Source organism: Urocitellus parryii, chromosome 8 (assembly GCF_045843805.1).
Source record: "Urocitellus parryii isolate mUroPar1 chromosome 8, mUroPar1.hap1, whole genome shotgun sequence".
Lineage (NCBI taxonomy): Eukaryota > Metazoa > Chordata > Mammalia > Rodentia > Sciuridae > Urocitellus > Urocitellus parryii.
Window position 1 is genome coordinate 143,270,681 of NC_135538.1, and position 12,298 is coordinate 143,282,978.

The following is a 12,298-nucleotide window of genomic DNA, read 5'->3' on the forward strand; positions in this document are numbered from 1 at the left end:
GAATGCTGCAGTCCCCCCTTAGCATGTGGCACTTCCCCAAATCACTTGTCCTCAGAGTGCTTTCTCCAGACATCCACATGACAGAGTTTGGGAAGTGCTGACCTAGACGGGTTGGATCTCACCATCACAAACAGCGTTACGTAAGTCGTCTCAGCTTTGGCCTCATGGGCCAGGAAGAGCTTGCCCCAGCTCAGTACTTAGCCGGTTCCATGGTTGGGTCGCCATGTTGGACGTGAGGAATTTTCTTCACGTGCCCAAGTGTTGTAGGGGCAGACAAGGCAGGGCACCAAAGACAGCAGGAAACAATTTTATTTGGCTGCAGCCAGGCTCAGAGGGCACAGCTTTTGCTGTAATCAATTAATCCCTTGAACTTCAAGTTCAGGAAGTTGCAGGGTTTTATACCCAGCATGGAAGAGGAGGGGCTCAGAGTCCACAGTCTGCAGAAGTTCACATAAAGCAGCTTTTTCTTTCACTGTTCTGGCAAGTTAACCCTTCAAGGACAACACCTGAGAAGGGGAGAGCTTCCTCTCCCCTTTCTTTCCGCCCCTGCCAGCTGTTACCACGAAGCCCAATTGTAGCTTCTCTTATCTTAGAAATGTAGACATCTCTGTGAAGCCCAGCTCAAGGCCAGAGGCCTTGTTTGCACATTTCTAGAAACTACTCTACTGGATACATGTTTGTGAAAAAACTAGTAAGGGGGTGTCCAGCACCTGGAGTGCTGGTATCTTCCCGGCCAGTGGCCAAGTAAAACAGGGCGATATGAAAATAGGAAGTTTATCTACACTGACCTCTTTTGTAGAGACTCTTTTGCCGACAGTCCTGAAATCAGCCATGGTGAAGGTTTCTGGAGAAGCCCAGTTAAGACTTTTCTGTGGAGAAAGGGGGGCCACTACACTAGCTTCATCTGCCAAACCTGCACTGGAGTCGCCCTAATATCGGACACTGTTTCAGTACCTAGGGATATGCAGGCCTGCTGGGGAAACCTGCGTCAGGGTCACAGAACTGGTGAGACCCCTGTGTTCTCCATCAGAGGGACGGATTACAAGGCTGAAGTTCCTATTGGAGCAACACAGAGGGGGCGGTCAGGCCAGAGCAGAGACCAGGTGACAGGGGCGTTCACACCTCAGATTCTTGTTGAGATGGGATTTAGTTTAGATTTTGAAGTGGAGGGAAAAAGAGTTCTAAATTTCTCCTCCTTTCTTCCTTTGAGGATCTCTTGTTCTTAATTGCCAAAGAACAGACTTTTTTTTTCTCATTTTGAATTAGTGATTCAATAAGCTTTCCTTGGATAAGCAAATAATTGAGAACCTTCTTATCTAGTTAATTCCTTTGCTTTTGGCAGAAGATTTAGATATTCATAGCACACTTGAACATCTAACTGGATGAAAGATACAATATCTGATGCTCATAAAAACCTCCTTTGATTACTATGCCTTTTTCTGGAATGGGTCTGTCATACCGCGCTGTCCAAAACTAGACACTCGGAGCTGCGTTCTTTTTTTAACTTTCTTTTCTTTCCTTCTTCAGTATAGCAATTGACAACCATGTTTCTTTTTCTCATTAATTTCCTTATGAAATAAAAGATCAACTGGTATTTTCCATCTGGTCCTTCAGAAGGGCAGATCACCCATTTTTGTTTTTGTTTTTTTCTGTTTTCCAAATCCTTTCTCCTCTTTCTCTTCTTCTCTCCTATATTGTGTGTATGATTGTAATTTCACAATAGTCTCTTTATCTTTAAAAAATGAAAGCATTCTCTCTATAGATGGCATCGAGGGGGTGGATTGTTTCATTTTGGGTCCTGCCAGCCTGCCTTTGTGGTATCGTATCAGTATGTGGGTGGGTTGTTTTGTTTGGGGTCCTTCTAGGTCATGGGCATTGCATCCTGTGAACATTATTCATGAAGCCAGATGGGAGGTGGAGGCCTGATCTACGTTCTGGAAGCTCATTCCATTTGTCACTTGTAGATTTCGAGCCTAAAATTTCCTTTCACTGGAGTTGTGAGATTTGAAAGGGGGTAAACACTTCACATTTTCCTTGTAAGTTGACTGTTTCAAGGATGGAAAGTAGAAGACTCCATAGTCGGCGGCTGCACATTTCATCATTTCTCAATTGCTTTTCCCTTTCAAGCTTGTATTCCCTTCAGAATGTAATTTAAAGTCAGTTAAATAGAGAATTCAACACACAGAGAGAGAAAGAGATTGTTCTGGAGAAAAACCTGAACAAGTCTCTTCTCTGGTGCTCTTAGCAGGACCAAATGACTTTCTCCAGCACCAATATTGTGTTTGTTTGTTTTTTCACACTTTCTCATCTTTTTAAAAAATGAAAAGCATCACTTAAAAGTTATGAAACGTAAGTTTTCATCTTTCATCAGGAATGAAAATACACACAGAAAACACTATGTCCCCAAATTGTACATCCAGCTACATAGTTTAGAAAAATCTTTGTATGTGTTCTCATTGGTGATTGAACAAGTAGGTTTACAACAGCAAAATTTATGCCCCAAACATAGAAACTTAAATTTCCTTCTTAAATAAATCATGGGGCATTCACCCCATGAAATGGCAGGGAATATTCAAAAAGAATGAGATGGTCCAGGATGTACTGAGAAGATCTCTAAAACCAACTAATGAGCTAGAAAAAGAAAGAAAGAAAGAAAGAAAGAAAGAAAGAAAAACCCTCACAGAATATGTGAAGAATGATTCCATTAATGGTTTTTGTTGGAGGTGGTTGGGGTCCTGCTGGGGACTGAACCCAGCACCTCACACATGCTGGGCCAACGCTCTACCACTGTGCCACAGCCCCAGCCCTTCCATTTGTGCTTGTAAAACTATGTATATGTATGGGAGGATGAGCACGGGGGACAGAGGACTGTGGGAAAGAGAATGAGGTTATCAAAGGAGAGCCGTGGAGGCACTTAGGTCTCTGGGGAGAGAAAAATGAAAAAGGACTTTGTTTTCTGTGTATTTCTTATATTTTTTTATAGTGAAAATATTCATTTAAACAAATTCATCCAACCTGGGCATTCGCTAAGGAGAATGAGCGCATTTAAGATGCTTATTTTACTTATTTATTTTATTATATTTGTGGTGCAGGGGTTTAAACCCATAGCCTGGTGCATCCTAGACACCACTGAGCTGTACCCCAGCTCAAGATGTTTATTTTGAAATTCACTGATGTCAAAGAAGCACAGCAGCTGTTTTTATGATTGGAATCAGGGAGGGTGCCCAAGAGAAGAAAAAGAAGGTTTCCACCGTGCCAGAAACCCGTAAGAAAAAGTGAAGGAAATTTGCAGAGCTGAAGGTCAAGTGCCTGAGGAAGAAGTGTACCCAGAAGATGCTTCAGAAGGCAAGGAGGAAGCTCATCTTTGAAAAAGCCACGCACTACCACAGGAATACAGGCAGAGGTTCAGGATGGAGATTAGAATGGCCAGGGTGGCCAGAGAAACTGGCAACGTCTCTGTCCCTGCAGAACCCAAGTTGGCATTTGTCATCAGGATCAGAGGGGATCAATTGTGTGAGCCCAAAGGTTCGTAAGGTGTCACAACTTCTTTGTCTTCACAAGATCATCAGAGGTACCTTCGTGAAGTTCAACAAGCTTCAGTTAACATGCTGAACCATACATGGTATAAGGTACCCAAACCTGAAGACAGTGAATGATACCAACATGCATATGGCAAAATCAATAAGAAATGAATTGCCTTGACAGATGACGCTTTGGTTGCTCACTCTCTTGGTAAATATGGCATCATCTGCAAGGAGGATCCGATTCAGGAGATCTACACTATTGTAAAATGCTTCAAAGAAGCAAATAACTTCCTGTGGCCCTTCAAGTTCTCTTCCCCAAGAGATGGAATGAAAAAAAAAAAAAAGACCACTCATCTTGTAGAAGGTGGAGTGATGGAAACAGGGAAGACCAGATCAACAGGCTGATTAGAAGGGTGAACGACGGTCTCTACCATGGGGCTTTTGTAATCTGCCCAGTTAATAAAACAGTACCTGTTATCCATGTAGAAGAAGAACAAGAGGCAGAAGCAGCATAGCATTCCTTGACTTATCACAAACCTGGGTTGATAGAGAGACTGGGAAGAATAAATGAAGGAGAGGGGATGGGGAGCTGGCTTTTAGTGAATATGGCATAGACTTCCATAGTGTCTTGGAAGGGGATTTTATAAAAACAATCATATTAAGGCTGAGGCAGGAGGATTGCAAGTTCAAAGCCATCCTCAGCAAAAGTGAGGTGCTACGCAACTCAGCAAGACCCTGCCTCTAAATAAAAATTACAAAAAAGGGGTGGTCATGTGGCTCAGTGGTCGAGTGCCGCTGAGTTCAATCCCCTGTCTGGCAGTCTATCAGGCTTGGGGAGGAGGGCTGACCAGGAGGCTGAGGGAGCTGGAAGAGATGTAGGCGGGCACCTGTGTTTCGGCTTCCCTGGGAAGGAGTAGGCAAGGCGAGGTGAGCAGGGTTGGGATTGGCCAGTGTGAACACCTTCCGTGGGACCGGGAACGTAGGGGCTGTCTGCAGTTCTCTGGTACCCTCCTGGGCGCTTAGGGTGCTCGGTGGCTGGTTTGCAGATCAAAGGCAAAGGCAAGCCCTTTGCTACCTCTCAGAACTGGCTAAAGCCAGGAGAAGGTCCACGCAGGTTCAGCCAGGAAGCCCTATGCACGGTGCCTAAGCATTAGAATTACAGAAAATGAAAATGCCCAGGTAATACACAGTGGTGCAGAGGCAAGGATAGCTAGGTCTGTTGAGGCTTCCTGCCTACTTCTTATATGAAGCAGGGTTTGATGGCAAGCTTCTGGAATCTTCCCTGGACTACCTCTGAATCGGGTGGTTTTGGGATATTAAGGGCCACTTTTGCTACAGAACTGAGAGATCTTTCTCCCATGCCTAATTCAGGCAAAAGGATCTATAGAGCCTCCTCTCAGTGTTTGGATGGACCCCACTGACTCACTGGTGTGTGAAAGCAAATCAGAATTTGTTTGCCCTGTCCCTCTCTGGGACTTCTCATGGGTTAGCTTCGAATTTGGGGCTGGGTGTCCCTGGAAGTCACCTCTGCCTGTTTGCTGGCTTCTGTTTCTGTTTCGAGGCTTCAGTGGCCACAGCGCATCATAAGCCGTGATGTTGCTGGAATTCGGTTATTTTCTTAAGATCAGGGAGTTGCATCAGCTCCTGGCCATGATGATACTTGTTCTCTCAGAACCGAATTCCTGATTTTTATATTTTGGTTCAACTGATTGACTAAGGTGTTAGGGGTTTAAAAATGGCTTTTTAAGGACTTTACCTGTATTTCTAATCCTTTTATTTTAATGTCAGCTTATTAGCTCTCTGTGGCCTAAAGCTCATTACTTTCTTAATGGTCTGCTTAGATGTGCTCTTTTTATATTTTTAATCAATACTTTTGCCATTTGGGGTACTCTTCCCACCCCATTTTAACAGCTTTATTGAGATGTCATTTTCCTACTATCCACGTCGGTGTACAACTCCACGATTGGAGCCTATTTAAAGAGGTGTGCGGGGCTGGGGTTGTAGCTGGGTGGTGGAGTGCTTGCCTAGCATGTGCAAGGCCCTGGGTTCAATCGCCAGTAGTGAAAAATAAAATTAAATTAAAAAAACTAAAGAACGGTGCCACTGTCACCACAATCCCAGTTTTAAACCCAAAACATTTACCCCCAAGCATGTCCATGGGTGGTCACTCAGATCTACCCTGCCCCGGCTTTAATAAGTGAATACTAGTATAGTGATCCTCAGATTTTAAAAAAAGCTTTTCTTGTTTACTGGCTTTTATATAAAATTAGTACCTGCTTGCATATTCTTGCCAAGCCCAACAATACAGAGCTTGGCTTTTTTTTAAGGGTTATGTTTTTTTTCCTGTTCATTACCTCGCAAAGACCACACACTTCACAAGTGGCCAACCCACCACCCAGCCCCGACTCCTGAGCTGACTTACCTTGTGGCTGCTCTCCTTTGGGCAGGTGGGGTGCACGTCACACCTGTCTCCCCCAGGCCTTCCTCCTCTTCTCCTTAGCTTTTTATAGTTTTGACTCATCTTTTCCTCCTTGGCTCTACCCAAAGCCAGATTACTTGGGGGAGAGAGTTGAACCGTAGCTTTGGTTGGTGAAAAGCAAACCTTTCTTTCTTTTCCTGTCTACAGTAACCGTGCTGGCACACCCTGTTATGGCTCAGGAGTAAACCAGGTCAAGTGGCCCGAGGTGTCCCTCTGCGCCAGGCAGCCCACTTACTGTCACTTTCTGGAGCGGTGGTGAATTCGACCTTGGTTAAACCTAGCACTCACTTTGGAAGGGCAGCTGAAGTACAGTTAAGAGAGAGGCATCTTATTAAAAGAAATAGCCAGAAAACAGGGCTTTAGAAGGAGCAAGTGGCTAAGAATAAAGTAATTGTCGTTTTTTGGGATGCTCAAACCCAAGTAAATTATTAATAAGGTCACCTTTCGCTGTCGGAGCTGACCATTCTCATGCTCATTCTACTGGTCCTCAAGGCCAATATGGTATCACTAGGGGAAAGGAAGAGGGATCGGGTTTTTTGTTTTGTTTTATTTTTGATCTTCTGGTCTCTGCTATATGATTCCAAACAACTTGATATTTCTGGACCTCAGGTACCTCATGTGTGGAATGCAAATGATTTTTCACAGATGGTGGGGAGGATTGTGTTAAACAATATAACTTTCCACCCTTGTCAAATGATGGACAAGTTCCCTGGGGGCACAGGGTTCTGTACCACGAAATGGAAAGAGCCTTAGGATCAATAAGCCGCCTCTTTTCAGAGTGTTGATTTAATTTGAAAATTGGTGGGGAGCACATTTTCTCATTTAAATTAGAATGGAAATATTATAAGGGGTCCACCTAATATTTTGTTTTTCTTTGGGTGCTGGGGATAGAACCCAGAGCCTTGCCCACACTGGGCAAGTGCTTTACCACTGAGCCACACTCCCAGCCCATCCATCTTAATGTTGAAAGAAAAACTCAATGCAAACAGCAAGTTCAGGGCAGAAGACTTTATGTCATACCTTTGGAATCCCTGGAACTCCTTCTTTGTAATGAAGAGTGTTTTCCTTGGAGATTTTGAGCAGTGCTGCCCTGTGACAGTCCAGGCCACATGCACAGTCTCCTGTCGCTGCTTCTGGTTTCATGCCATTTCCAACTGCACTTCCTTGATGCCTCCTCTGGACCTGGCTGACCCTGGAGTTCACCATCCGCCCTCCAAACCCAGTTCTCATCTCGCTCGTCCTGCCTTAGTGATTGACAGCACCTTCCGTTCAGTTGTGCAAGATGGGAAGGAACCAAGTTGTCCTTGACCCTTCTTTTCTGCACGTGCCTTGTCCGATCCTTGGCTTGAGGTCATGTCAACATTGCCACCTCTTGACCACATCCTTTGTCTCTGTCACCCACATCTTAGCCCAAGCTGCCATCCTGCCCTGCCTTGATGTCTGGAATCATTTAGTCACTGGTTTCTACCAATCTGTTCTCCACATTGAAGCAAATGTTTGTCTTTCAAATGCTCCACTCTGACTGTTTCTTCCCATCCCTCTGGGAAGAGCATGGTGCCTGGTTCAGGCCCCGCATGGCCAGCCCTGCCCTTGGCCTCAGCTCCAACATTCTCCACTGGGTGCTGGTGGCTGCAGCCAGGAAGCCTTCTTTCTGTCCTTCCATGGTACCACAATTCACCCACTGGGTCCACTCTGCTCTCTCCGGCTCTTTGCTGAGATAAGATACTTTCCTCTTTCAAATCTCAGCTCAAGGATCTCCTTCCTAAAAGCCCCTGACACCCCAACAAGGGACATTAGCTGAGGACTTATTTCAATTTTTAAATCCCACATTGGGTGATGTCATTATTTAATGACTGTCTGATTGTCACATTAGTCTGTAAACTCTTTGAGGGCAGGAACTGTCCCTTGGTCGCCATCATCTCCAGCCCCTAGCAGGTGTCATTCATCTGGAGCAGCCGCTCTGTCATGATTGGCTGAGTGAAGTGTGACAGCTGGGGTCTGGGTGGCCAAGTGGGCCTGGAGCGCATCCACGTTCTGCTAACAGCTTCGAATCTCAGACCCTCAAGCCCAGGGCACTGCCCACCAGGGGGGCAGATTCTTGCTTACTGCTGTGCACCAAACCCATCCATCCCAGTCTGTGGTTTTGAAAGGTCCTGGGAAACCACACAGTGTTTAAGAGAAATCTGTTCCATTCACGTGGTTGAGTACAGGGTGGCAAAGCACCTCATTCCATGACATGGCTTTGTGTCCTCTAAAAGGTGTGTCACCAACCCCTTGCTTCAACTCCTGGCTTCCCCTGACCTGTCCAGTCTTCTCCCAGGGGCTGCCAGGCAGATCTTCTCAAGCCCTGCAGAGCATTTGATCCTAACTTGGAATTTTCCTCCCCTTCTCCAGCCATCCCCAACCCTCCTTGCGTAGAGAACCCCCTTCTGTCCTCGTGTACCCTATGACGTCATTTGATCTGGGTTGGAAGTGCTTTCACCCCCAAAACAAACCCCACCCCGTGTTTCCTACACCCACCTTTACCCCTTGCCCCACCTGTGATAACCCTCCTGCCCTCTCTTCCGTGGGTCGACATCTATGTCTCTCTTACTGTCAATATTCTCGGTGAGCCACAGGTGAGTGTGTCTCTCCTGACAGTTGTCCTCTTTTCTCATATCACTCTATTCATTATGATTTAAGCAAAGAAGTTAGGATGAGAGTTTAAAAAAAATAGTAAGTTCCAGATTTTATAACCAGCGATCCTCAGCCTAGCTATGCCTAAGAATAACCCGGAGAGCTTATTCTCACAATCCAGGTGTTCCCGTCTCACCCTGGACCTGTAAAAATTGAAATTGTTTTCCCAGACCAGCAAGTGACTCAACTGAGGTCCCACAGCTAGTAGGTGACACAAATAGAATCACAGCCCTGGATTCCCTCCTCGCTTTCTAGTTCTTAGTCATATTCTTTGGATTCAGTTCTGTTGAGGTGCATGCGTGTATCTCTAATTAATCTGTATATGAATTTGCATAAAAAATTTCCCTACTTTTTTAAAAAATCTTTTCCCCTGAATACCTATGCCTCCAGAGGGTGACAAAGCCACTGATAACCTGTCATCACCCCATGCACAGTGTTTACCAGAGGCTGGGCCTGGGGCAGTTGCTGTCCTCGGTAGGATGGGCTGGAGCCCCCTGCAAGCCCTTCAAGCTGTCCCTCACTCCTCCACGCCTGGGGTCCTCTGCCACTCAAGTGTCCTCCATCTGCCCACTGCTCTTGCCTCCCCCAGCCCCACCTGCTGAGCATCTGTGTGGTTGGAGACACATCTGGAGCCAACAGAGTCTATTCCTCATTGAGCTGCTCCCACACATGGAGCCTGAGAGAGGCGGGTGTGGGGCTCCTGCCATAGAGGTCACCTGCCACCTCTCAGATAATCCACCAGGGACCCTGGGATGCCAATGCCGAGCGTTTGAGGAGATAGTTTCAAACTTACTGTTTCTTAGTAATGGGAGTCAGTGAATCGGGATCTGTGAAGTCCAGCCAGAGAGATCCCCACACTCCAGGAAGGGCCTTGGACTTCAAGGTGGAGTCCAGACAAGAGGTCACATGTCTGGCGTTGAGTCCTGGTCCCTCTGCTCAATGGCCCTGTGACTGGTGCAGCCTTGAGCTTCTCCATGCCACAGCTTCCTCACCGTACACCAGGGTTAACTCAAATTCAATAAAATGCCTATTTTATAGGTAATGTAGAGATTGGGAGGTTTAGACAGACAATCTGATTAAGAGGCTTATCAGCCAGGTGCACGCCTGTGATCCCAGCACTCAGGAGGCTGAGGCAGGAGGATCACAAGTTCAAAGCCAGCCTCAGCAAAAGCCAGGCGCTAAGCAACTCAGTGAGACCCTGTCTCTAAATAAAATACAAAATAGGGCTGGGGATGTGGCTCAGTGGCCGAGTGCCCCTGAGTTCAATCCCTGGTACTCTCCCAAATAAATAAATAAATAAAGGCTTATCATCCAAGCAAATGATGGTTAGCTTCCACGAGGGAAGCAGAGTGTACAGAAGCTCTCCGTGCATCACACGGCAGTTCCAATCAGCATGTGACCTTGGAAAGACGTGGTGCCCTTGTTCCCTACTCACCCTGCTTCTCTCTCTCTCTTGCTTGTAGCCCTGGAAAGGAAGATATCCATGAGGCAAAGCAGAGAGGAGCTGATAAAGCGAGGGGTCTTGAAGGAGATCTACGATAAAGGTAAGAGCCCCCATCCTCTGCCCATGGGCCCTCGAGCCGTGTGTGGACCCGGGCACATTTCTGACATTGCATTGAATTTTCTGCAACAATTTATCAAGTGATTGGAAGATTTGAATCCTTGAACTCCAGACTACTGTGGGGAGAAAAGACAATGGAGACACCAAATATCTGGATATTATATGATGGGGGGAGAAAAGCCCCCACTTTTCCCATTTGGGAATCAAACCACGGGATGCTAAGAAAGATGCGCTTCCAGAAATGATGTCGGTGAGGCTGTGGGTCCAGCCGTGCGAGAGTTCACACGGCCGCGGCGAGTTTAATTGCTTGCGCTCTCACAGGCATTGAGGCTGCTCAAGTAGCTGTTTAAAACCCACAGGCTTCTCGGAGGGATGGGGGTTGTTCTCCCATCCCACCCCTGCAGTCTGTCTCCCAGCCATAGGAAAAATAAAGTGGGGAGGCTGAGGCAGGAGGAACCAGAGTTCAAAGCCAGCCTCAGCAAAAAACTGAGGCGCTAAGCAACTCAGTGAGACCCTAAATAAAATACAAAATAGAACTGGGGATGTGGCTCAGTGGCCTAGTGCCCCTGAGTTCAATCCCTGGTTCAATCCTATATATTCAAAATAGGGCTGGGGTATGGCTCAGGGATGGAGTGCCCCTGAGTTCATCCCCCACCCTGCGCAAAAAAAAAAAAGTGGAAAAAATTATGACGATACACACAAGATATCTTAAATGATAACATTGACAGAGATTTGAAATGCTCTATGAACATGTCCCCAAGTGTTCTCCAGGGGCCACTGCATCTTTTGTTTATTGAATCGTTCTCTTCAAATATGAAGCTTGGCAGTGATTTACATGTTATGTTAAGTAACATTCACTCCTCTGTTCTAAGATCTTTGCTGTTTTAAATTGCACTTGTGTGGGTCTCCTCTCTCTCCCTCCCTCCCTCGCTCTCTGTCCTTCCCTCCATCTTCTGTCTTCTCTTTCTCTGACTCTGAGGAATACATTCTCCTCTTTGAGCTTTAAGTGGACTAACAGACTGTCACTTCTGATCTTGTCACAGTCGGGTCCTCTTCCTGTTCCACCCTGGCGTTATCTGGCGGACCAGGTGATTCAACATTCTATTTAAACATTCATCCTGATAGCCCAGGCACCCTGGTAGTTCTGACGCTGCAGTTTACCATGTTTCTGTCGGGTTCTTGATGCCCTATTTCGTTCTAATACACAAAGGGAGGCTGCTCCCAGGTCCTAGTGTGGCTCTGATTCTGCTCTTCTGGGACGATCTGACCCCCATGGTGCATCTCACTCACTGGTTACTTCCTAGAGGTGCTTTTGAAATATTCTCTTTAAGCACAAATTGCTAGCCTGAAACACAGCGCCGCCCTGGTGGCGAGGGACACTGAGGTAGGATGTGGAGCTGTCCTATTCTGATCCACATCCTATAATTATTGGCACCTCCTGAGCTCATGAGTCCCTATGGTGAGCCCCTCTGTCCTTTATACCTGGGAAATGCCACAGCAGAAGAAGACTTCTTCTCCATGTTTTCCCATAAGCTCCTTTCTCTGTGTCTGCACCCCAGGAGAGAAGGAAGATGCTGACTACAGGTCTAATGTTATCTAATAAGGACCCAAGTGCTTAAAAAAAAAAAAAAAACCATCAGGGTTCTATGAAACGGTCCTTCCTGCTCCCTCCCTCCTTCCTGCAGCTGTGGAGTCTCTGCAAATCCTCAGGCAGCCCCAAAGCAAAGACCACCTTTTACCATACATTTATTATTTTCATTGCATCTAATAACTGGGTTCAGGTGAGTATCTCCCAGGAGGCTTCCCGACTGAACCAAGGAAATCCCAGGTTGTTGGAGTCAAAGCCACCTTTGGTAAGGAGAGGATTCGAGGGCTGGGGTGGCTGGGGCTTGCCAAGGCCACACCAGCAGGCAGATCCCTGAGGGTGACAGGTGCCTTGCTCTGTGTTTCTCCATCAGCAGGCACAGAGCTGGCCCCTGACCTGTGCTCCCTTAGTGGCTCTGGAGGAAAGGACCAGTCTGTCCCCCTCTGTCACCGGGCACTGCAGCTTCCTGTTTT

General features: G+C 46.5%; 1 protein-coding gene and 1 pseudogene across 4 annotated transcripts in view; both read left to right on the forward strand.

Moving 5' to 3' along the window:
- The window catches only part of LOC113179846 (phosphatase and actin regulator 1), a 287,810-nt gene that overhangs the window by 176,224 nt on the left and 99,288 nt on the right, over positions 1-12,298 (forward strand). For all 4 annotated transcript variants that reach the window (XM_026384595.2, XM_026384593.2, XM_026384589.2 and 1 more), the window contains exon 3: positions 10,143-10,223. In XM_026384595.2, the coding sequence (XP_026240380.1) occupies positions 10,143-10,223 (81 nt within the window). The remainder of the gene's footprint in view (positions 1-10,142; positions 10,224-12,298) is intronic.
- Positions 3,223-4,039, forward strand: LOC113179855 (large ribosomal subunit protein uL30 pseudogene; annotated as a pseudogene).